Source organism: Coregonus lavaretus (genome assembly GCF_964263955.1).
Source record: "Coregonus lavaretus genome assembly, chromosome: 29".
In the NCBI taxonomy this organism is placed as follows: Eukaryota; Metazoa; Chordata; class Actinopteri; order Salmoniformes; family Salmonidae; genus Coregonus; species Coregonus lavaretus.
Window position 1 is genome coordinate 36,607,576 of NC_140016.1, and position 24,609 is coordinate 36,632,184.

General features: G+C 43.1%; 1 protein-coding gene across 1 annotated transcript in view; it reads right to left on the reverse strand.

Annotated features, from left to right (window-relative positions):
- Positions 1–24,609, reverse strand: part of LOC311104730 (mediator of RNA polymerase II transcription subunit 12-like) — a 69,046-nt gene that overhangs the window by 23,132 nt on the left and 21,305 nt on the right. Inside the window, exons 17-26 of the mRNA XM_084146624.1 lie at positions 22,351–22,469; positions 21,890–22,033; positions 21,516–21,679; positions 20,968–21,099; positions 20,342–20,569; positions 20,022–20,166; positions 12,783–12,903; positions 10,571–10,681; positions 10,297–10,410; positions 4,413–4,576 (exon numbers count right to left, since the gene is read on the reverse strand). Of these exons, the coding sequence (XP_084002750.1) occupies positions 4,413–4,576; positions 10,297–10,410; positions 10,571–10,681; positions 12,783–12,903; positions 20,022–20,166; positions 20,342–20,569; positions 20,968–21,099; positions 21,516–21,679; positions 21,890–22,033; positions 22,351–22,469 (1,442 nt within the window). The remainder of the gene's footprint in view (positions 1–4,412; positions 4,577–10,296; positions 10,411–10,570; positions 10,682–12,782; positions 12,904–20,021; positions 20,167–20,341; positions 20,570–20,967; positions 21,100–21,515; positions 21,680–21,889; positions 22,034–22,350; positions 22,470–24,609) is intronic.

A 24,609-nucleotide genomic window follows, 5' to 3' on the forward strand; every position in this document is an offset into this window, starting at 1 on the left:
AGGGTTTTTCTTTATTTTTTACTGTATTGTATATTTGAGATTCTTCAAAGTAGCCACCCATACCATAACCACTACACACAGCCTACATCGTTGTCACCATATTAGCTGACGTCATAGTCAACATAGCTACTAGAACTAACGCATTAGTAAACCCGTTACAATCATGCAGTACAGTGTACAGCAAGCAGTTACACCGGCAGGCCCATATATACACACACAGTACCAGTCAAAAGTCTGGACACAGCTACTCATTCAAGGGTTTTTCTTTATTTTTACTATTTTCTACACTGTAGAATAATAGTGAAGACATCAAAACTATGAAATAACACATATGGAATCATGTAGTAACCTAAAATAAATAAATGCTCAAGTAACAGACACATCTCAACATCAACTGTTCAGAAGAGATTGCGTGAATCAGGCCTTCATGGTCAAATTGCTGCAAAGAAACCACTACTAAAGGACACATAAGAAGAAGAGACTTGCTTGGGCCAAGAAACACGAGCAATGGACATTAGACCAGTGGAAATCTGTCCTTTGCTCTGATGAGTCCAAATTTGAGATTTTTGGTTCCAACCACCGTGTCTTTGTGAGACGCAGAGTAGGTGAACGGATGATCTCTGCATGTGTGGTTCCCACCGTGAAGCATGGAGGAGGATGTGTGATGTTGTGGAGGTGCTTTGCTGGTGACACTGTCTGTGATTTATTTAGAATTCAAGGCACACTTAACCAGCATGGCTACCACAGCATTCTGCAGCTATACGCCATCCCATCTGGTTTGGGCTTAGTGGGACTATCATTTGTTTTTCAACAGGACAATGACCCAACACACCTCCAGGCTGTGTAAGGGCTATTTGATCAAGAAGGAGAGTGATGGAGTGCTGCATCAGACGACCTGGCTTCCACAATCACCCGACCTCAACCCAATTGAGATGGTTTGACATGAGTTGGAGATTGAAGGAAACGCAGCCAACAAGTGCTCAGCATATGTGGGAACTCCTTCAAGACTGTTGGAAAAGCATTCCAGGTGAAGCTGGTTGACAGAATGCCAAGAGTGTGCAAAGCTGTCAAGGCAAAGAGCGGCTACTTTGAAGAATCAAAAATCTAAAATATATTTTGATTTGTTTAACACTTTTTTGTTTACTACATGATTCCGTATGTGTTATTTCATAGTTTTGATGTCCTCACTATTATTCTACAATGTAGAAAATAGTAAAAATAAAGAAAAACCCTTGAATAAGTAGGTGTGTCAAAACTTCAATATATATTTATTCAGAGCCATATCCCTGTAATGCTTAGAGAATATTTTATGTCAAATGTTATTGAAGTGTTGCGGTTGCAGGTTCACTTGGCACATCTAAAGCCTTTTCTTTTGGGGTGATGCAATAGGCCACCAAGTGCTAACAGTCAGTATCTAAATAATGTGTGTGAAATGCTTGATAGTGTATGTGATGTAAACAGAGAGGTCTACTTTCTTGGGGACCTGAATATTGACTGGTTTTCATCAAGCTGTCCGCTCAAGAGGAAGCTTCTAACTGTAACCAGTGCCTGTAACCTGGTTCAGGTTATTAATCAACCTACCAGGGTGTTTACAAACACTACAGGAACAAGATCATCCACATGTATCGATCACATTTTTACTAATACTGAAGAACTTTGTTGTAAAGCTATATCCGTACCCATTAGATGCAGTGATCACAATATAGTGGCTATATCCAGGAAAGCCAAAGTTCCAAAAGCTGGGCCTAAAATAGTGTATAAGAGATCCTACAAAAGATTTTGCTGTGAGTCTTATGTGGATGATGTTAAAAATATTTGTTGGTCTGCTGTGATTAATAAGGAGCATCCAGACTCTGCACTTGATGAATTTATGAAATTGATTCTTTCAATTATTGATAAACATGCACCTGTTAAGAAACTGACTGTTAGAACTGTTAAGGCTCCATGGATTGATGAGGAATTGAAACACTGTTTGGTTGAAAGAGATTGGGCAAAAGGAGTGGCTAATAAGTCTGGCTGCACATCTGACTGGCTGACTTACTGCAAATTGAGAAATTATGTGACTAAACTCAACAACAAAAAAGAAACTGTATTATGAAGCCAAGATCAATGATATAAAGAATGATGGAAGAAAACTTGAGTCCTTTAAATGAAATTATGGGCAGAAAGACAAATTCAACTCCATCTTTCATTGAATCAGATGGCTTATTCATCACAAAACCATTTGATGTTGCCAATTATTTTAATGATTACTTCATTGGCAAAGTGGGCAAACATAGGCAGGAAATGACAACAATGAACAGTGAGCCATCGTATTCATGCATAAAAACACAAATAATGAAAGAAAAGCATTGCAAGTTTGAATTTTGTCAAGTTAGTGTGGGAGAGGTGAAAATTATTGTTATCGATCAATAATGACAAACCTCCTGGCATTGACAACTTAGATGGAAAGCTACTGAATATGGTAGCTGACTCTATAGCCACTCCTATCTGTCATATCTTTAATCTGAGCCTAGAGGAACGTCTTTGTCCTCAGGCCTGGAGGGAAGCCAAAGTAATTCCGCTACCCGAGAGTGGTAAAGCGGCCTTTACTCGTTCTAACAGCAGACCTATAAGCTTGTTGCCAGCTCTTAGCAAACTGTTGGAAACAATTATGTTTGACCAAATCCAATGCTATTTATCTGTTAACAAATTAACAACAGACTTTAAGCATGCTTATAGAGAAGGGCACTCAACATGTACTGCACTGACACAAATGACTGATGATTGGTTGAAATAAATTGATAATAAGAAGATTGTGGGAGCTGTACTGTTAGATTTCAGTGCAGCCTTTGATATTATTGACCATAATCTGTTGTTGAAAAAACGTGTGTTATGGCTTTTCAACCACTGCCATATTGTGGATTCAGAGCTATCCATCTAATAGAACTCCAAGGGTTTTCTTTAAATGGAAGCTTCTCTAAATGGCAAACGTGTAAAGTGTGGTGTAACGCAGGGCAGCTCTCTAGGTCCTCTACTCTTTTCTATTTTTACCAATGACCTTCCACTGGCACAAACAAAGCATGTGTGTCCATGTATGCTGATGATTCAACCATATATGCATCAGCAACCACAGCTAATGAAGTCAATGAAACCCTTAACAAAGAGTTGCAGTCTGTTTTGGAATGTGTGGCCAGTAATCAACTGGTCCTGAACATCTTTAAAACTAAGAGCATTGTATTTGGTATAAATCATTCACTAAGTTCTAGACCTTAGCTGAATGTGGTAATGAATGGTGTGGCTGTTGAACAAGTTGAGGAGACTAAATTACTTGGTGTTACCTTAGATTGTAAACTGTCATGGTCAAAACATATAGATTCAATGGTTGTAAAGATTTGGAGAGGTCTGTCTGTAATAAAGAGATGCTCTGCTTTTTTGACATCACACTCCAAAAAGCAAGTCCTACAGACTCTAGTTTAGTCTTATTTTGATTATTGTCTAGTGGTCGAGTGCTGCAAGAAAATACCTAGTTAAGCTGCAGCTGGCCCAGAACAGAGCGGAACATCTTGCTCTTCATTGTAATCAGAGGGCTGATATAAATACTATGCATGCCAGTCTCTCTTGGCTAAGAGTTGAGGAGAGACTGACTGAATCACTTCTTCTTTTTATAAGAAACAATGTGTTGAAAATCCCAAATTGTTTGCATAGTCAACTTACACACAGCTCTGACACACACACTTACCCCACCAGACATGCCACCAGGGGTCTTTTCACAGTACCCAAATCCAGAACAAATTCAAGAAAGCATACAGTATTATATAGAGCCATTATTGCATGGAACTCCGTTCCATCTCATATTGCTCAAATGAACAGCAAACGTGCTTTCAAAAAACAGATAAAACAACCCCTCACAGCACAACGCCTTTCCCCTATTTGACCTAGATAGTTTGTGTGTATGTATTGATATGTAGGCTACGTGTGCTTAATTTAATTTTTTTATGTAGTTCTGTCCTTGAGCTGTTCTTGTCTATTATTGTTCTGTATTATGGCATGTTTCATGTTTTGGGTGGACCCCAGGAAGAGTAGCTGCTGCTTTTGCAACAGCTAATGGGGATCCTAATAAAATACAAAATGTCAGGGGAATTTTGTGAAGCAAGGTTGCTATATTCACGTCAGGGGAATTTAGCGTAACGTGTCAGCCTATTTGCATGAACTGAAATTCCAGTTGGTTTTCAATGAGGAAAATTGTAATTTCAGTTTACTTCCTGGATTGACTGAAATAAAATGAAACAAATTAAATTGACTCCACACCTGGAAAGTACTGCATTTGGAAATATGTAGCTTCTGGTGTGGGAGTGAAACGGAAGAGAGAAAATATAAAAGTTCAAAACATTTGACCCTGGTGTGAACGGTCTCCTTCCACATATTCTCACCTGTTGGCAGATGCTCTTCAGCACATACTTGGCGTACATGTCTAGGCTGGCCGTTTCTATGGAGACTGTGTGGCCGCCCGACTTCTTGGAACCCATGTCGTCGTCGGCGATGTCGTCGAGGCCGGCGGGGTCAGAGAATCCCGAGCCCTTCAGTTCTGCATCGCCTGGAGAGAGATGGAGAGAAAAATGTATAACTTCAGGTTTCTGTGGTCTTACTGGTGACCAGTTGTAACAGATAGACACATTTAAAGTGGAACTGACAGCATTTTAAATATGAAACAGGCAATCATATTATCAGTAAAATATATAAAAATCCCAGTTTATGCTTCAAAACCAATGTATATTAGTTTTTTTTAAATATGTTCTATTTGACTCAAAATTCCATGAAGTACAGTAAGACATTGTTGGCAGAATAGATGGAGGCAGTTCACTGCATGATTAATACATTCACCAATACATTTCTTGGTAGTCCAAAAAATATTGCTATCAGGTTGTAAATCACAGCTGGTCTGGTACATTGTTTGCTGCCTCCACCCATTCGGGATGCACTGTTTCAATTTCAATGTCTCAATATCTTGAACAAAAACAGATGACTGTAACTAAGGCTAGGAATGTCAATACAATCAAACTAGCAATGCAATGATCACAAGTCAGTCATAACGTGGCTAATAGGCTAGCACACGTGTCAAACACAAGGCCCACGGGCCGAATAGGACACACAAGCGAGTATAAATGAGACAACAGTTGAGTCATCTACTTTATGAAATTACAGCCTGATGTGATCGCGTCGGTGAAATCAACTTCAATTGCGCCTCTTTTGTGTGTCCCGTTTACAGCGCGCAGCGGAGGGAAAATATACAGACACATGCCACAGTCCTAGCTAGGCTACTAAAATGTTGCAGTCTGACTTTGGTTTTTAAAGCTTGACAATGAAAAACCCCAAAACAAAACACCATGCAAAGGAGAATTACAGCAACAAGTACAGGCCTATTACAGCAACATTTGAGCAATAGCCTAGCCTGGCTACTCATCTATAATACATTTTGAGTCCACCATACATACAGCAATGCTGCATTCAACCGCACTGGTGATCCATGCAGTGCAAAACAAATAAAAACATGTTTTAAGTTTAAACCTTAACCTACAGCTACGTTTTTGTTATTTGTAGTTATTAAATACTTTTTGATGAATGTTATGCACATCTGCAAGCATAGCCGCAAAGGCTGGACAAATATTGATCTCTTCTTTTGTTTTAATATGTTAAAATGCTATATACAGTGCACTGGGAAAGTACTCAGACCCCTTGAATTTTTCCACATTTTGTTACGTTAGCCATATTCTAAAATTTATTAAATTGTTTGTTTTTCTCAATGTACACACAATACCCCATCATGACAAAGCAAAAACAGTCATTTATTTGTTGCAAATTACAAAACTGAAACATCAAATTTACATAAGTATTCAGACCCTTTACTCAGTACTTTGCGAAAGCACCTTTGGCAGCGATTACAGCCTTGCGTCTTCTTGGGTATGACGCTACAAGCTTGGCACACCTGTATTTGGGGAGTTTCTCCCATTCTTCTCTGCAGATCCTCTTAAGCTCTGTCAGGTTGGATGGGGAGCGTCGCTGCACAACTATTTTCAGGTCTCTCCAGAGATGTTAGATCGGGTTCAAGTCCGGGCTCTGGCTGGGCCACTCAAGGACATTCAGAGACTTGTTCCGAAGCCACTCCTGAGTTGTCTTGGCTGTGTGCTTAGGGTCGTTATCCTGTTGGAAGGTGAACCTTTGCCCCAGTCTGAGGTCCTGCTATGGAGCAAGTTTCAGCAAGGATCTCTGTACTTTGCGCCATTCATCTTTCCCCTCGATCCTGACTAGTCTCCCAGTCCCTGCCGCTGAAAAACATCCCCACAGCATGATGCTGCCACCACCATGCTTCACCGTAGGGATGGTGCCAGGTTTCATTCAGACGTGACGCTTGGCATTCAGGCCAACGAGTTCAATCTTGGTTTCATCAGACCAGAGAATCTTGTTTCTCATGATCTGAGAGTCTTTTAGGTGCCTTTTGGCAAACTCCAAGCGGGCTTTCATGTGCCTTTTACTGAGGAGTGGCTTCCGTCTGGTCACTCTACCATAAATTCCTGATTGGTGGAGTGCTGCAGAGATGGTTTTCCTTCTGGAAGGTTCTCCCATCTTCACAGAGGATCTCTTGAGCTCTGTCAGTGACCATCGGGTTCTTTGTCACCTCCCTGACCAACGCCCTTCTCCCCCGAGTGCTCAGTTTGGCCGGGCGGCCAGCTTTAGGAAGAGTCTTGGTGGTTCCAAACTTCTTCCATTTAAGAATGATGAGGCCACTGTGTTCTTGGGGACCTTCAATGCTGAAGACATTTTTTGGTACCCTTCCCCAGATCTGTGCCTCAACAAAATCCTGTCTCTGAGCTTTCTCAGACAATTCTTTCGACCTCATGGATTGGTTTTTCCTCAGACATGCACTGTCAACTGTGGGACCTTACAGCTCTGGAAAAAAATTAAGAGACCACTGCAAATTTTTCTTAAATCAGCATCTCTACATGTATGACAGCCATTCCATTCCAGTGTCTGTTGAATTCCAACACAGGCACACCTCATTCTACTGAATTAGGTACTGATTAGGTGATCATCTGAATGTGAGGAAAAGAAGGGTTCAATTGTGGCTTTACTGGCAGAGGGATACAGTGAGCGTCAAGTTGCTTCCATCCTTAAAATTTCAAAAGACGGCGGTTCATAAGAACAAGGTCAAGCAGCAGACATTGGGGACAACAAAGCTACAGACCGGCATAGGGGGAAAATGACTCTTTACTAACCGGGATGACCGCCAACTCATTCGAATGTCACTCAACAACCATAGGATGACATCAAGTGACCTACAAAAAGAATGGCAAACGGCAGCTGGGGTGAAGTGCAAGGTGAGGACGGTTCGAAACAGGCTCCTAGGGGCAGGGCTGAAGTCGTGCAAAGCTAGAAAAAAGCCCTTCATCAATGAGAAGCAAAGAAGATCCAGGCTGAGGTTTGCAAAATACCATAAGGATTGGACCGTAGAGGACTGGAGTAAGGTCATCTTCTCTGATGAGTCCAATTTTCAGCTTTGCCCAACACCTGGTCGTCTAATGGTTAGACAGAGTCCTGGAGAGGCCTACAAGCCACAGTGTCTCGCACCCACTGTGAAATTTGGTGGAGGATCGGTGATGATCTGGGGGTGCTTCAGCAAGGCTGGAATCGGGCAGATTTGTCTTTGTGAAGGACGCATGAATCAAGCCACGTACAAGGTTGTCCTGGAAGAAAACTTGCTTCCTTTTGCTCTGAAATTGTTCCCCAACTCTGAGGATTGGTTTTTCCAGCAGGACACACAGCCAGGTCAATCAAGGTGTGGATGGAGGACCACCAGATCAATACCCTGTCATGGCCAGCCCAATCTCCATACCTGAACCCCATTAAAAACTTATTGAATGTGATCAAGAGGAAGATGGAGAGTCACAAGCCATCAAACAAAGCCGAGCTGCTTGAATTTTTGCGACAGGAGTGGCATAAAGTCAACAAACATCAATGTGAAAGACTGGTGGAGAGCCTACCAAGACGCATGAAAGCTGTGATTGAAAATCAGGGTTATTCCACCAAATATTGATTTCTGAACTCTTCCTAAGTTAAAACATTAGTATTGTGTTGTTTAAAAATGAACATGAACTTATTTTCTTTGCATTATTCGAGGTCTGACAACACTGCATATTTTTTGTTATTTTGACCAGTTGTCATTTTCTGCAAATAAATGCTCTAAATGACAATATTTTTATTTGGAATTTGGGAGAAATGTTGTCAGTAGTTTATAGAATAAAACAAAAATGTTAATTTCACCCAAACACATACCTATAAATAGTAAAACCAGAGAAACTTATATTTTTGCAGTGGTCTCTTAATGTTTTCCAGAGCTGTATATAGACAGGTGTGTGCCTTTCCAAATCATGTCCAATCAATTGAATTTACCACAGGTGGACTCCAATCAAGTTGTAGAAACATCTCAAGGATGATCAATGGAAACAGGATGCACCTGAGCTCAATTTCAAGTTTCATAGCAAAGGGTCTGAATACTTATGTAAATAAGGTATCTGTTTTTTATACATTTGCAACAATTTCTAAAAACCTGTTTTTTGCTTTGTCATTATGGGGTATTGTGTGCAGATTGATGAGAAAAGGAATAATTCAATCAATTTTAGAATAAGTCTGTAACGTAACAAAATGTGGAAAAAGTAAAACGGGTCTGAATACTTTACGAATGCACTGTATAGCAGCCTACGTACATAAGTGGACATTATAAAAGGGGCAGACTTTTTCTAATGAAACAACGGCCAGTTTGGGTCGCAGTTGCACTTTTATTTGTAAAAACAAATAGGCTATGTCTGGCCCGTGAATTTGTAGTTTTTTCAATATGGCCTGTGAGCTGATTGAGTTTGACACCCCTGGGTTAGCGTATCTATTTATGTAGCTAGCTATTTATTTAGCAAGCTAAAAACACGGAACCTAACGTTATCTATATAACTAGCTAGCTGCTGGGAGGATGTCATGTCATTGGAGGAGTGGGTTGAGTGACTGACTTTTTCCCCTTCATATAATTTTTCGGTACAGCTAGAGATGGTTAGCTAGCAAGACATGTGAATCGCTTTGCTAGCTAGCCATGCTGAACTTAAACGACTTATCGACAGTTAGAATATCTCTTAGTCTATCAAATGTTTTTGGCATCGATCAAATGGGCTGGCAGGCAGGCAAGTTCCCATTCAGTTGTCAAAACGTGCATTGGGACAAGCATGCATTGCCAGGCAAGCTGCAGAAGGACGAGCAGGCTACTATTCCCCATCGACATCCAGGCTGTGTCGCCGCCGGCCGCGACCGGGAGACTCATGGGCGGCGCACAATTGGTCCAGCGTCGTCCAGGGTAGGGGAGGGAATGGCCGGCAGGGATGTAGCTCAGTTGATAGAGCATGGCCAGTATAAAAAAAAAATGTATTCACTAACTAAGTCGCTCTGGATAAGAGCGTCTGCTAAATGACTAAAATGTAAATGTAAAAATGTTTATCAGTACCATTTTGACGGCCAACTAGCTGAAAAATGGGTTTATCTAATATTCCCTCGTTAGGTTTTAGCTCATCTCGCGCTGGCTAGCATTAGTTGTTGATCTTTGTTGATGTGCATAGGCAACTGAGGGAGAGAGCCTACCTTTTCATGGTTGTTTGATCAATAGGACTGTGAAATTCCCAAATGTAAGAGGACACCTGTGGTATTTACATATTTGCAGGAATCCATTCAGGTGTATTTTGTGGCTTTTGGCGAATGCGTTCTAATGATCTAAAGTCGTGCTGTTGCTACTGCCTGTAACCACACAGTCCAGGTCACAGTGAATGATGGCAGGCCCTTGTGGCAAATGGCTTATTTGCATATAGGCCTATTGTCGCTCTGATTGGCTATGGCGCACTGGTCTGCGTAGACTCCGGTCCTGGACAAGACAGATGCTTTTCTTAGGTTTTATTTACTGCAGTGTCTATTAATTGTCCAAATGCATGGCCACCTTCCCACTCTATATTGCTATAGAATTTTCACAAATGCCTTAACATTACGAAACATTCTATGAATTTATGAAAACGTGAAAATGACGATATCGATGTACTCGCTTGTCAGAAAGTGTAAAAAAATATCCTGGGTATGTATATGAACAGATTTGAATAAGATTTAATGTTGCTAAAACGCTGTCAGTTCCACTTTAATAACTATAATTACATAAATCTATTCACATTCAATTGTCAAATTGGACTCATATGCAACTTTAAGGACAAAATAATAGCATAATACTGAGAGTATTACCCAGCATAAAGACAGCCTTTAGGACAGCAAAGACAGCTCCGACCACTATGCTGTTCTGCGAGGCAGCCAGAAGGTGGCGATCACACGACGACCGGATCCCAACAGAAGATTTATCTGCAAAATATAAAATCAAAGCATTAACATTTCCATTAAATCAAAACATATATTAATTAATTAACATTTTATCCGATGTGGGATCAAACTTGGAATTAGTTTGTTGGGGATGTAGAGGGGACTGTTCTTGGTGCAGGAGGGGGGTTAGCTTTGTGTGTACCTGACTTGGCTCCATCCTGGGGGCAGGGGTTGCGCTGGGGGGTCTTGAAGAGGTGCAGCAGAATCCTGCAGGTCAGACGGGCTCCGGGCTCAGAGTCCTGCTCACTGCAGGCTGGGAGGAGAGACACACAGAGAGAGAGGTAGGTTAGTAGGGGTACACACACAGACAGTCACACACAACCTCAACAATGAATCTGAAGGGGATTAAAGCTGCTTTAGCAAAGTGTGACGACCCTCCCACTCTGTCTGCCGAATTCTTTCTCTCTGCTCTTGTTTTCCTTAATAGGATGTCTGTGGGCGGAGCTGGGAGGATCGTCAGCTAAACGGGACACACCTGGGCTCGGGTGTGTCCCGGGGATAAATACACCTTCCCCCCAAACATCGAGGAGACTCTCTCCACGCAGGCATTTTGTTTTGGCACCTCCCATTATCACCATCTATGCACGCATCCACTCATCTACACTACTGACTACACACACCAGTGTTGCTTGTATATAGTTTACTTTATTTAATAGATATATGTTCGTTATTTCTTTATCTCCGCGTTGTCTCCCTCTTTGTCACGGGCTACGAGCCGGTTCGTAATAAGTCAAATATTTCACCTCCCAAAAATGTTATAAAACATAATGAATGACCAGTATTGGAGGTCTTCACAGGACCAAAAAGTTGGACCTGGATGGACCCGAGGACAAATCGACCTAGACCCGACCCAAACCCTGACAGGTCCGGGTGTAGACCAGATCCGATTGGACCAGTGACAAAACAAACGCTTATCAGGTAAGTTGGTCTTCTGGTTAAACAATAGGTTTTTATATGTTGGCTTAGGCCCTCTATAAGTCAATAAATTCATCTTATTAGCGTAAAATAAATATGCTATAGAGGCTATGCTCGGGTCTATCAGCTGCAGTTACATAGAACCGATGACAATCAAACAGGACCCGGTCTCGGGTATATCGGGTCTGCCCGGACCCGTGAAAATCTCTAACCAATATGACAAAAAAACAATAGACTTTACACTAACAGCCCTAAGCTTCAAGATGTGATGACATGGAAATGAATAACACCCAACTACAGAGAACAGAAGCTCTTGAAGAATTTGGAATGTGTCCTAAATTGACTTTCAAGGAGTACCAAATACTAAGTGGCCTTTTCAGAGCTGGGCTGCGAAGGAACGTCGGCAAAGAAGAATCTGACACATAGCTGAACTGCTGGCTGAGGAGGAGACGTGGAGCGGGGTCTGGCAGCACGTGGCAACTTCACAGGGGACTTAGAAAACAGGCTGAATGGGGCCTTGTCCTCTGAGCGAGAGGCAGCCTTGACTGGCCACCACACACACACACTGGTGTTTACCTCCCGCTCAGACAGAAAAGACCGAAGTAGGTAATGCATTATGGGGATGGGAGTATCTTCAAAGCCTGGAGAGGCAGGCAGACAGGGCCTCTGTGTACTGTAAACTCATTTATATTTGGTATTTTAGTAGGATCCCCATTAGCTGTTGCAAAAGCAGCAGCAACTCTACCTGGGGTCGACACAAAATATGAAACATGCCATAATACAGAACATTAATAGACAAGAACAGCTCAAGGACAGAACTACATTTTTTTTTTTTAAGTCACACGTAGCCTACATATCAATACATACACAAACTAAGTCAAATAGGGGAGAGGCGTTGTGCCGTGAGGTGTTGCTTTATCAGTTTTTTTAAACCAGGTTTGCTGTTTATTTGAGCAATATGAGATGGAACGGAGTTCCATGCAATAATGGCTCTATATAATACTGTACGCTTTCTTGAATTTGTAAGTGTGTGTGTCAGAGCTGTGTGTAAGTTGACTACGCAAACAATTTGGGATGTTCAACACATTGTTTCTTATAAAAAGAAGCAGTGATGCAGTCAGTCTCTCCTCAACTCTTATCCAAGAGAGACTGGCATGCATAGTATTTATAGTAGCCCTCTGATTACAATGAAGAGCAAGACGTGCCGCAGAGAGTTTAGGCTAGATTAAATAGGAGAGACTGGGATCTAAGAATCTTAGAGTAAGGCCTCGGTGGTGTTCATTAGGGCATGCAACAAAAACGCTTCAAAACATTTAGCAACGGAAAAATGAAAATGAACGTACAGGTAGTCCCTCCCTATTTCACTCTGTTTTCTTCCGTTTGGTGCCTTATGAAGAGGACCCTGTCATTGAGTCTGGGGGTGAGAGACGGGCTCTTACCAGCGTTGAGTAGGGAGGGGATGGCTACGCAGCGGACCAGGTCCTCCAGGAGAAGACACTGACGGGCAATGAGGATGGCTACGAAGGTGGCCAGGGAGTCATGGAAGGAGAGATCACTGACCTGTGAGGGAAACAGAGAGAAGGAGATGTTCAAATTTGAAGTGGACTGCTAATTATTCAACGCGTATTGGTGTAGAGAGAATTGCTGGAATGTTACTGTGTGTGTTCCGCTCTAACCATGCCTCTCAGAGCCAGAGGAGCATTCAGCGGGTCGGATACGAGGTGCATGTGTCAGGGGCTCCTAATGATCACGGATTACAAAAAGAAAGCCAGCCACGTCGCGGACAGCAACGCCGCCCTACCGGACGAGCTAAACACTTTTTTCTCACGTTTCGAGCACAACGACGACTGAGCAGCCAAGGACAGCCCCGGAGGACAACAAGGGTTACGTACTTGGGTCTTTCTATAAACTAGGGTACTAGTGAGAATTTCCTATGCTGGACAACTTTACATTTACATTTACATTTTAGTCATTTAGCAGACGCTCTTATCCAGAGCGACTTACATGAGCAATTAGGGTTAAGTGCCTTGCTTAAGGGCACATCAACAGATTTTTCACCTAGTTGGCTCAGGGATTAGAACCAGCGACCTTTCGGTTACTGGCACAACGCTCTTACCCACTAAGCTACCTGCCGCCCCATACTTGTTACAACATCAACAACATCAACTTGTTACAGCTGTTGATAAGTCATTGCTAATAATCAGCTAAATATTTTCATGTAATTACATTAAGATATAGCTACAGTGCATTCGGAAAGTATTGAAACCCCATGGTTTTTAGAAATGTTTGTACATTTATAAAAAATGAAATATCACATTTACATAAGTATTCAGACCCTTTACTACATGCTTGGCACACCTGTATTTGGGAAGTTTCTCCCATTCTTCTCTGCAGATCCTCAAGCTATGTCAGGTTGGATGGGGAGCGTCGCTGCACAGCTATTTTCAGGTCTCTCCAGAGATGTTCGATCGAGTTCAAGTCCGGGCTCTGGCTGTGCCACTCAATGACATTCAAAGACTTGTCCCAAAGCCACTCCTGTGTTGTCTTGGCTGTGTGCTTTGGGTCGCTGTCCTGTTGGAAGTTGAACCTTCACCCCAGTAGGAGTTCCTGCTTTGGAGCAGGTTTTCATCAAGGATCTCTCTGTACTTTGCTCCATTCATCTTTCCCTCGATCCTGACTAGTCTCCCAGTCCCTGCCGCTGAAAAACATCCCCACAGCATGATGCTGCCACCCCCATGCTTCACCGTAGGGATGGTGCCAGGTTTCCTCCAGACGTGACACTTGGCAATCAGGCCAAAGAGTTCAATCTTGGTTTCATCAGACCAGAGAATCTTGTTTCTCATGGTCTGAGAGTCCTTTAGGTGCCTTTTGGCAAACTCCATGCGGGCTGTCATGTGCCTTTTACTGAGGAGTGGCTTCCGCCTGGCCACTCTACCATAAAGGCCATAAAGGCCTGATTGGTGGAAGGTTCTCCCATCTCCACAGAGGAACTCTGGAGCTCTGTCAGAGTGTCCATCGGGTTCTTGGTCACCTCCCTGACCAAGGCCCTTCTCCCCCGATTGCTCAGTTTCGCTGGGCGGCCAGCTCTAGGAAGAGTCTTGGTGATTCCAAACTTCTTCCATTTAATAATGATGGAGGCCACTGTGTTTTTGGGGACCATCAATGCTGCAGAAATGTTTTGGTACAATTTCCCAGATCTGTGCCTCGACACAATCCTGCCTCGGAGATCTACGGACAATTCCTTCGACCTCATGGCTTGGTTTTTGCTCAGACATGCACTGTCAACTGTGGGATCTTATATATACAGGTGTGTGTCTTTCCAAATCATGTCCAATCAATTGAATTTACCACAGGTGGACTCCAATCAAGTTGTAGAAACATCTCAAGGATGATCAACGGAAACAGGATGCACCTGAACTCAATTTCGAGTCTCATAGCAAAGGGTCTGAATAAGGTATGTTTTTTTGTTAGTTTTTTTGCAAACATTTCTAAAAACCTGTTTTTGCTTTGTCATTATGGGGTATTGTGTGTAGATTGAGGGAAAACATTTTTTAAATCCATTTTAGAATAAGGCTGTAACGTAACAAAATGTGGAATAAATCAAGGGGTCTGAATACTTTCCGAATGCACAAGTTGATTTAAAACCTGTTTAACCCTTTTTCATGGTTGGTGTCTTGACAGATTTGTTTAAAATCATGTGACATAAAACATTACTTTTTTGTCCTTGCATGTATGGCAGTGTAAGTTGCCGTGATATCATTTATTAAGCATCATCAGTTAAATTAGACATTGAACTTGAACCCTGTAAGAATCCAGGATCTAGCTGTCAGTCAGTTTTTTGTATAGAGATCTCAGAAATTCAGTGTAACTACGTAACATTTTGTGTCACTTTATGTCAGCATTCCCCAAACCCTGTCCTCCTTGGGACTCCAAAGGGTGCACATTTTGGTTTTTGCCCTAACACGACACAGCTGATTCAAATGATCAAAGCTTAATGATTAGTTGATTATTTGAATCAGCTGTGTTGTGCTAGGGCAAAAATCTAAAACGTGCACCCCTTGGGGTCCCGAGGACAGAGTTTGGGGAAACCCTGCCTTATGTTATGGGCACACAAATACAAAATAATGTATGCGATTGAAAGATTGAATGCTTCTAACCGAAAGAGTCACCTTACCTTGATACTTAAAACCTAAAATCGATACTGTCGTTAACGTGGTTCTTCAATAATTATGCATAATACTTGTTGGATGCGCATTTGGTGTCCATCTGATTAGTTATGCCATGATATTTTCACACATCATCATCTGATCCAGGAAGGAATTTTCCGAATTACATCCAAGTGATGTCGGGGGGGGGGGGTCGGGAGACAGTGTTATTTGTTTCTGCCGGTTGTTTTCATGTTTTAGTGCCTCGGAATGGACACAGTCTACTGTTCGCAATTGTATCGGATAGACTACTACGCAACACCCAACGCTATTCCTATGAACTATTCTGGATATAATGATTTTAAAAAAGTACATTTAGCCTAGTGGGCTTATTCACAATATGATCTGGTAATGAAATAACATGACAAATACATTTTGCTTTCCATGTTACACCTGCAATTTTAAACCATACAAGGGGCTTGAAGTAGCCTACTTGAATTTGGAGCTCAGAAATTAAAGTACTGAAATAGGCCTACCTTGAAAATAATTTCCTCAATTTGTGCTTGAAAAGTCCTTGTAATTTTTGTAGCCAATATATACGTTCTCCTGCTCCCTTATAATTACCTTTAATTTCATTTATCTGTTTTTTTGAGTGATGTGTCCACTTTAGTGTGTTTCCCACCGCTTCAATTGAAGGGTGTTGCACTACTCTGTTGCGGTAAAACCACGTGCGGTTATTATGAGGAAGACCACATCTAATGCTCGCTTCAACTTGGCTTTCTATACAAAATCCTTCCATTAAAAAAGGAACCTGGTTTTTGGTCACTTTCTAATTATTAAAAAAGCGATGGTGAGATTCAAATGCTTCCGCTATGCATGGCTTTATTTGTGCCTGCGTCGACCACATAGGTTACAGAAAAATCACCATGCATGCATGCATTCAATCTATTTGTCAGGCAATGTCCACATTATTCGAACATATTTTTGAATGTAATAAAAATTTGAATATTAATGCATTGGCAAGGCCTCATTATTCTTAAAGTGGTAATGGTCTACTTTGACACTTTTGCAAGCTTTTCTTTTTGGGGTGGAGGCAGAGCTGCTGCTATACTAGGCCCTATATGTACAATTATATAAATTATACAATTGTTTAACATTGACGTCCTTGAAAATGACAATTAAGTGCTTGAAAAAGACCCCGAAAGTAATTGCATTTGACTTGCCAATGTCTGTATGAACCCTGCTTAAAGGATGTACAGTGCATTCAGAAAGTATTCAGACCTTTTCCACATTTTGTTACGTTAAAGCCTTATTCTGAAATAAAATGTTGCTCATCAATCTATACCAACACCCCATAATGACAAAGCGAAAACAGGTTTTTATTTACATAAGTATTCAGTCCCTTTGCTATGAGACTCGAAATTGAGCTCAGGTGCACCCTGGTTCCATTGATCATCCTTGAGATGTTTCTACAACTTCATTGGAGTCCACCTGTGGTTAATTCAATTGATTGGACATGATTTGGAAAGGTACACAACTGTCTCTATAAGGTCCCGCAGTTGACAGTGCATGTCAGATCAAAAACCAAGCAATGAGGTCGAAGGAATTGTCCGTAGAGCTCCGAGACAGTATTGTGTCGAGGAACAGATCTGGGGAAAGGTACCAAAACATTTCTGCAGCATTGAAGGTCCCCAACAACACAGTGGCCTCCATCATTCCTAAATGGAAGAAGTTTGGAACCACCAAGACTCTTCCTAGAGCTGGCCGCCCGGCCAAACTGAGCAATCATGGGAGAAGGGCCTTGGTCATGGAGGTGACCAAGAACCCGATGGTCACTCTGACAGAGCTCCAGAGTTCCTCTGTAGAGATAGGTGAACCTTCCAGATGGACAACCATCTCTGCAGCACTCCACCAATCAGGCCTTTATGGTAGAGTGGCCAGACGGAAGCCACTCCTCAGTAAAAGGCACATGACAGCCCGCTTGGAGTTTGCCAAAAGGCACCTAAAGGACTCAGACCATGAGAAAAGATAATCTGGTCTGATGAAACCAAGATTGAACTCTTTGGCCTGAATGCCAAGCGTCACGTCTGGAGGAAACCTGGCACCATCCCTAGGGTGAAGCATGGTGGTGGCAGCAACATACTGTGGGGATGTTTTTCAATGGCAGGGACTGGGAGACTAGATCAAGGGAAAGATGAATGGAGCAAAGTACAGAGAGATCCTTGATAAAAGCCTGCTCTGAAGCGCTCAGGACCTCAGACTGGGGCGAAGGTTCACCTTTCAACAGGACAACGACCCTAAGCACACAGCCAAAACAACGCAGGAGTGGCTTCGGGACAAGTCTCTGAATGTCCTTGAGTGGCCCAGCCAGAACCCGGACTTAAACCCGATCTAACATCTCTGGAGAGACCTGAAAATAGCTGTGCAGTGACGCTCCCCATCCAACCTGACAGAGCTTGAGAGGATCTGCAGAGAAGAATGGGAGAAACTCCCCAAATACAGGTGTGCCAAGCTTGTAGCGTCATACCCAAGAAGACACAAGGCTATAATCGCTGCCAAAGTACTGAGTAAAGGGTCTGAATACTTATGTAAATGTGATATTTCCATGTTTTTTTTAATTATATTTGCTAAAATTTCAAATAACCTTTTTTTGCTTTGCCATTATGGGGTATTGTGTGTAGATTGATGAGGGAAAAAAACAATTTAATACATTTTAGAATAAGGCTGTAACATAACAAAATGTGAAGAAGTATTTTCTGAATGCACTGTATAGTCCTAGGGTAGCCCATGTTGTATAGACAGTTATGGGCCAATTTGCATATTTTCACTTTTGTTCCTCTAAGTACACATGTGGAACTGCATGAAAATCCTTTTTATTTTTGTTTCAAACCATTTTTAAATGTTAATCCCAATGTCACACATTGGCCCCATTATTTATAGAAAGACCCACTTAGGGTCTCTCAAAGACGCACTTAAGTCATACAAATGTGTTAACCCTCGCAAGGCTGCCGTCCCAAACGCCATCCCTAGCTGTGCCCTCAGAGCATGTGCAGACCAGCTGGCTGTTGTGTGTTCGGACATTTTCAAATCTCTCTAGCTCAGGCCGCTATCCCCACCTGCTTCAAGATGTCCACTATCATCCCCATGCCCAAGAAAGGGAAAGTAACTGAACTGAATGACTACCGACCCATAACACTCACTTCCGTCATCATGAAGTGCTTTGAGAGGCTAGTCAAAGACCATATCACCTCCTCCCTCCCAGACACACTCGACCCTCTCCAATTCAACTACCGCCTTGACAGATCCACGGACGACGCAATCGCCATTGCGCTGCCCTCACCCACCTGGACAAAAAGGAATGCATATGTGAGGATGCTGTCCATCGGCTACAACTTGGCCTTCAATACCATAGTGCCCGCTAACATCACCACAAAGCTCACGGCCCTGGGACTGAACTCCTCCTTATGCAACTGGGTCCTGGACTTCCTGAAGGGCCGCCCCCAGGTGGTGAAGATAGGCAACATTACCTCCTCGACCCTGATTCTCAACACGGGAGTCCCCTCCTGTACTCCGTGTATACCCGACTGCGTGGCCTCACATAGCTCCAACTACATGATCAAGTTCGCTGACGACAGTAGCCTAATTACCAACAACAACGAGACGGCCTACCGTGAGGAGGTAGGCACTCTGACGGGGTGGTGCCAGGTAAACAACCTCTCCCTCAACAACAGAAAAACAAATGAGCTGATTGTGGACTTCAGGAGGAACCAGGCTGGGCACGCCCCCATCCTCATCAACTGGGCCGCCGGGGAGAAGGTCAAAAATGGCAAGCTCCTCGGCGTACACATTTCCGAGGAGCAGAAATGATCAAACCACGATAAGCGGCTCTTCAACCTCAGGATGCTGAAGAAATGTGGCCTGTCCCTGAGGGCCTTCACAGTGTTCTACAGGAACACCATCGAGAGCATACTGTCGGGCTGAATCACAGTCTGGTACGGTAACTCCTCCGCCGCAGACCACATGGCGCTATAGAGGGTGGTACGCTCAGCCGAACACACCATTGGATGCACACTGCCTGCCCTCCAGGACACCTACAACACCAGGTGTCACAGGAAGGCCAAGAAGATCATCAGGGCACCCAGCCACCCTAGCCATGGCCTGTTCTCCCCGTTTCCATCACTCAGACGTGGGCAGTATAGGAGCATCATGGCAACTGAATTGCCACCACTAGTCAGCTATCTGCTCCCCCTGTCCCCCCAGTCTTCCTACCCCTCCTCCCCCCGCTGCTCCCCCTATGGACATTTCCAACTCCCCTCAACTGACATTTACCCTGCCCCCACCCCAATGGACATTATCATTGCCACAGTTAATATGTATATACATTATTATGTATATTTTTATTATTTTATTGTCCTGCATCGGAGATCAAGAATTTCACTGTACCTTGTAATTACATCTGCAACCCTGTACACGTGAGTATTAAACTCTCTGAATCTGAATGCATATTAATTGGTGTAGAGAGAACACACTCACGTCCACGTTGCACAGCAGGTCATTGAAGCCACAGTTGCCGTTGTTGGAGGAGCAGCAGAGGGCCTTGAGGACGCCCAGCCACTCAGCACTCAGAGAGCGACAGTACGCAGTCAGCTCCGCACACAGGATCCCAATGTCATTCACCCTGCATAAATAGACACACAGAGATGGGAAATAAACGCATAACACCTTACTATATAATTCACGTAAGATACGTATAACTGGTGAGTTGACAGTCAAGACTCCCGTATTGTTTCCATGCATCTGGACATATCCACAATCAATTATTGATAACGGTTTTATAGAAAAACAATGCTTGCCTCTCGGGGTCCCGGTGGTCCACGCACACATCCATGAGGACGTTGCAGACAAAGCTGTAGCGGTTGGCGGGGCTGTCGTTGAGGATCTTACCCACCATGCTGTGGTTGAAGTTGTGGGCCGACGGGTTGGCGATGGCCTCCATCATGAACACAGGGTCCCACAGCATGTTGGAGTCTGACGGGTCGATGTTACAATAGATGGAGTTCTTTACCTTGGAGCAGAACTCACTGGACCAGGGAGGGAGAGCCATATATTTAGAGAGCTAGGACATTGACGTTTCTGCATTATGATTCATTTACATGGCACAACATTATTCTATGGCAGCCATGTTAGCTCCCTATTAACATTACATGGGGGATATTAAGCAATGCAATGTAACTGAATGTCTAGAATTAGAACAAATATTCATATTGGCCCAAAACTCTCTAAATACATTGCTCTGAGGGAGAGGAAGGACACGGATTGTTTTTCCAATCATTAGATTGCTACCATGTGGGGCCAAACATTTTGGTTTCAACACAATGTTAGCATTTTTCATGACTTGGCCCCCTAAAACAATCTCAGGGAAATTGTAGAATAGAATAAAACTGCATTCAACAGTTGATGGTCCATGTTGATGTTTTACCTGAAGATCTCTCCAAACTTGCTCTTGAGGTGACTGCAGGAGGTATAGAGGTCATACAGGTAGGCCAGGATGCAGCGCTCGGCTGAGGAGCAGTCTGCAGGGTTCACCCCTGACTTCACCACGATGCGCAACCTGCTCAATGAATAGAATTCAACACGTTAATGCAAAACAACAAAGGACAGAAAGCTTCCTGTACTAAATGAGTTATGGAAGACCGGTTGAATTGAGTTTGCAGGATACAAGGGGACCAATGGAATAGTCCCAAAAGTGCAAACTCCAAAGTACTTGAGGGGCGTATTTGATACTAAAGTATTTGATTTAGCTATAATTTTTTATGACCTAGGTCTGTATAAAACAGAGACGGGTTTATAGGCAGTGAATACGTATCTGACTGTTTCTGCATTCAATAACGCTATGTCACTGCCTTGCCCATACAATGGCTAAAGACGATTCAGACTGGCAACCAGGCTATATAATAGAGCTGAATGCCTAGGGGTTGGATAGCGCCCCAGGCTATTGAAGTGAATAGTTAAGCTTGTGTGACTTACCCGTCAAAGACCTGCGCCGTCTGCTCGGGGTTGAGGATGAGGCAGGAGTGGTACCTCCGCAGCACGGCCACGATGCACAGACACAAGCCCGTGGTGTAGCTGCCCACCAGGCTGGATGACTTGAGCAGCAGCTCTGCCTCCACCAGGCTCAGCTCGTTCAGCAGCTAGATACACAGGTACACACACACACACACACACACACACACACACACACACACACACACACAGGCACGGGAAAGGGGAAGCGAGAGAAGGTTAGTTAGAAAAATATTAAAACCATCCATGGAATAAAATAGAAAATATAACTGTATAACTACGAGAAGTGTAATTAAACGCTATGATCAAATGCATTGACATTAGAGATAAAGCTGTACCTGAATGGCAAAGTCGATGAGGCCACTAATGTTGAGGGAGTACTCCATGAGGTCAAATATGAACTGGATGTGCTGGACCAGGGGCAGGTGATAGGACATCCCTAAGGCAAAGCTGGTGATCTGTTCCAGAACATTCCTGGACACCTAGTCAGAGAGAAGGGCAAAAGGGTTATTCACACATCCACACAGGCCTACTGTAAATACATAACTGTGAATATCCATAACATTACATACTCTAGTATTAAAATAAAGGTAATTGAAAATATCAGTTTGCAGTGAAAGATGTGGTTTTATGGGAATCATTTAATTGCGACTTCCTTGGAAGTATTGAATGGTGGACATATCATCAGTATCTATTTTTACCGAATAACTTGAGAGGATTCCACTAGCAAGATTTGGGGCACCATTAAAGACGGTGAGACTGGACTGCTATGAGGAGGGGGGGGGGGGGTCTCTCTCACCTGAGAGGTGACCTGGTGCTGGTCAAAGTGGGAGAGATGCTGGAATTTGGAGAAGATGTCCTCTGCTGTGGGGAAGGCCTCGGGCTTACTCCTCTTCCTCTTCTGTCCTTCCTCTCCTCCTGAGAGAGAAGAGAAAGTCGACTATTACATACAGGGCCTTTCTCAAAGGTCAGAGGTCGTCTGATGACATGGTTACGTCCCAAATGGCACCCTATGCCCTTTTAAAATGGACATTATAAAAGATAGTGCTCAAATAGCACAATTAAAATATAAAAAAAGGAAAAGAGAAGTTTATGCAAAGCATAAGGGAAATATGATTTTAACCAGAAGGACATCCGCTCAACTCCTAAGCAGAAATACACTGAGGGAAAAAAGTATTTGATCCCCTGCTGATTTTGTACATTTGCCCACTGACAAAGAAATGATCAGTCTATAATTGTAATGGTAGGTTTATTTGAACAGTGAGAGACAGAATAACAACAACAAAATCCAGAAAAAAATGTCAAAAATGTTATAAATTGATTTGCATTTTAAATGAGGGAAATAAGTATTTGACCCCTCTGCAAAACATGACTTAGTCCTTGGTGGCAAAACCCTTGTTGGCAATCACAGAGGTCAGACGTTTCTTGTAGTTGGCCACCAGGTTTGCACACATCTCAGGAGGGATTTTGTCCCACTCCTCTTTGCAGATCTTCTCCAAGTCATTAAGGTGTCGAGGCTGACGTTTGGCAACTCGAACCTTCAGCTCCCTCCACAGATTTTCTATGGGATTAAGGTCTGGAGACTGGCTAGGCCACTCCAGGACCTTAACGTGCTTCTTCTTGAGCCACTCCTTTGTTGCCTTGGCCGTGTGTTTTGGGTCATTGTCATGCTGGAATACCCATCCACGACCCATTTTCAATGCCCTGGCTGAGGGAAGGAGGTTCTCACCCAAGATTTGACCGTCCATCGTCCCTTTGATGCGGTGAAGTTGTCCTGTCCCCTTAGCAGAAAAACACCCCCAAAGCATAATGTTTCCACCTCCACGTTTGACGGTGGGAATGGTGTTCTTGGGGTCATAGGCAGCATTCCTCCTCCTCCAAACACGGCGAGTTGAGTTGATGCCAAAGAGCTCGATTTTGGTCTCATCTGACCACAACACTTTCACCCAGTTGTCCTCTGAATCTATCAGATGTTCATTGGCAAACTTCAGACGGCCCTGTATATGTGCTTTCTTGAGCAGGGGGACCTTGCAGGCGCTGCAGGATTTCAGTCCTTCATGGCGTAGTGTGTTACCAATTGTTTTCTTGGTGACTATGGTCCCAGCTGCCTTGAGATCATTTACAAGATCCTCCCGTGTAGTTCTGGGCTGATTCCTCACTGTTCTCATGATCATTGCAACTCCACGAGGTGAGATCTTGCATGGAGCCCCAGGCCAAGGGAGATTGACAGTTATTTTGTGTTTCTTCCATTTGCGAATAATCGCACCAACTGTTGTCACCTTCTCACCAAGCTGCTTGGCGATGGTCTTGTAGCCCATTCCAGCCTTGTGTAGGTCTACAATCTTATCCCTGACATCCTTGGAGAGCTCTTTGGTCTTGGCCATGGTGGAGAGTTTGGAATCTGATTGATTGATTGCTTCTGTGGACAGGTGTCTTTTATACAGGTAACAAGCTGAGATTAGGAGCATTCCCTTTAAGAGTGTGCTCCTAATCTCAGCTCGTTACCTGTATAAAAGACACCTGGGAGCCAGACATCTTTCTGATTGAGAGGGGGTCAAATACTTATTTCCCTCATTAAAATGCAAATACATTTATAACATTTTTGACATGCGTTTTTCTGGATTTTTTTGTTGTTATTCTGTCTCTCACTGTTCAAATAAACCTAACATTAAAATTATAGACTGATAATTTCTTTGTCAGTGGGCAAACGTACAAAATCAGCAGGGGATCAAATACTTTTTTCCCCTCACTGTATGGCTGAACTGAAATTACTTGAATGAAATAAGCATAAAGCACTTTAGCCTGCATAATTATAACTTTTCAAAAAGCCCTTGTTAAGGTCACATGCTCTGAGAAATAAGATGGGTGGCAGCAAATGACAGCTATTAGCATAGAAATTGGACAGGATGAAAATGAATATTGAATGAAGGATGCGAGCCCTGAGGTCAATCGTCAAAAAAGTCAAAAGCCTGTGTTCTATAATGAAGAACAGAGGGGGGGGGGAAAGAGTGTTGCAAGTAAAGAAATGAAGGTTTCTGAGGTCAGTTTTCAACTTGGG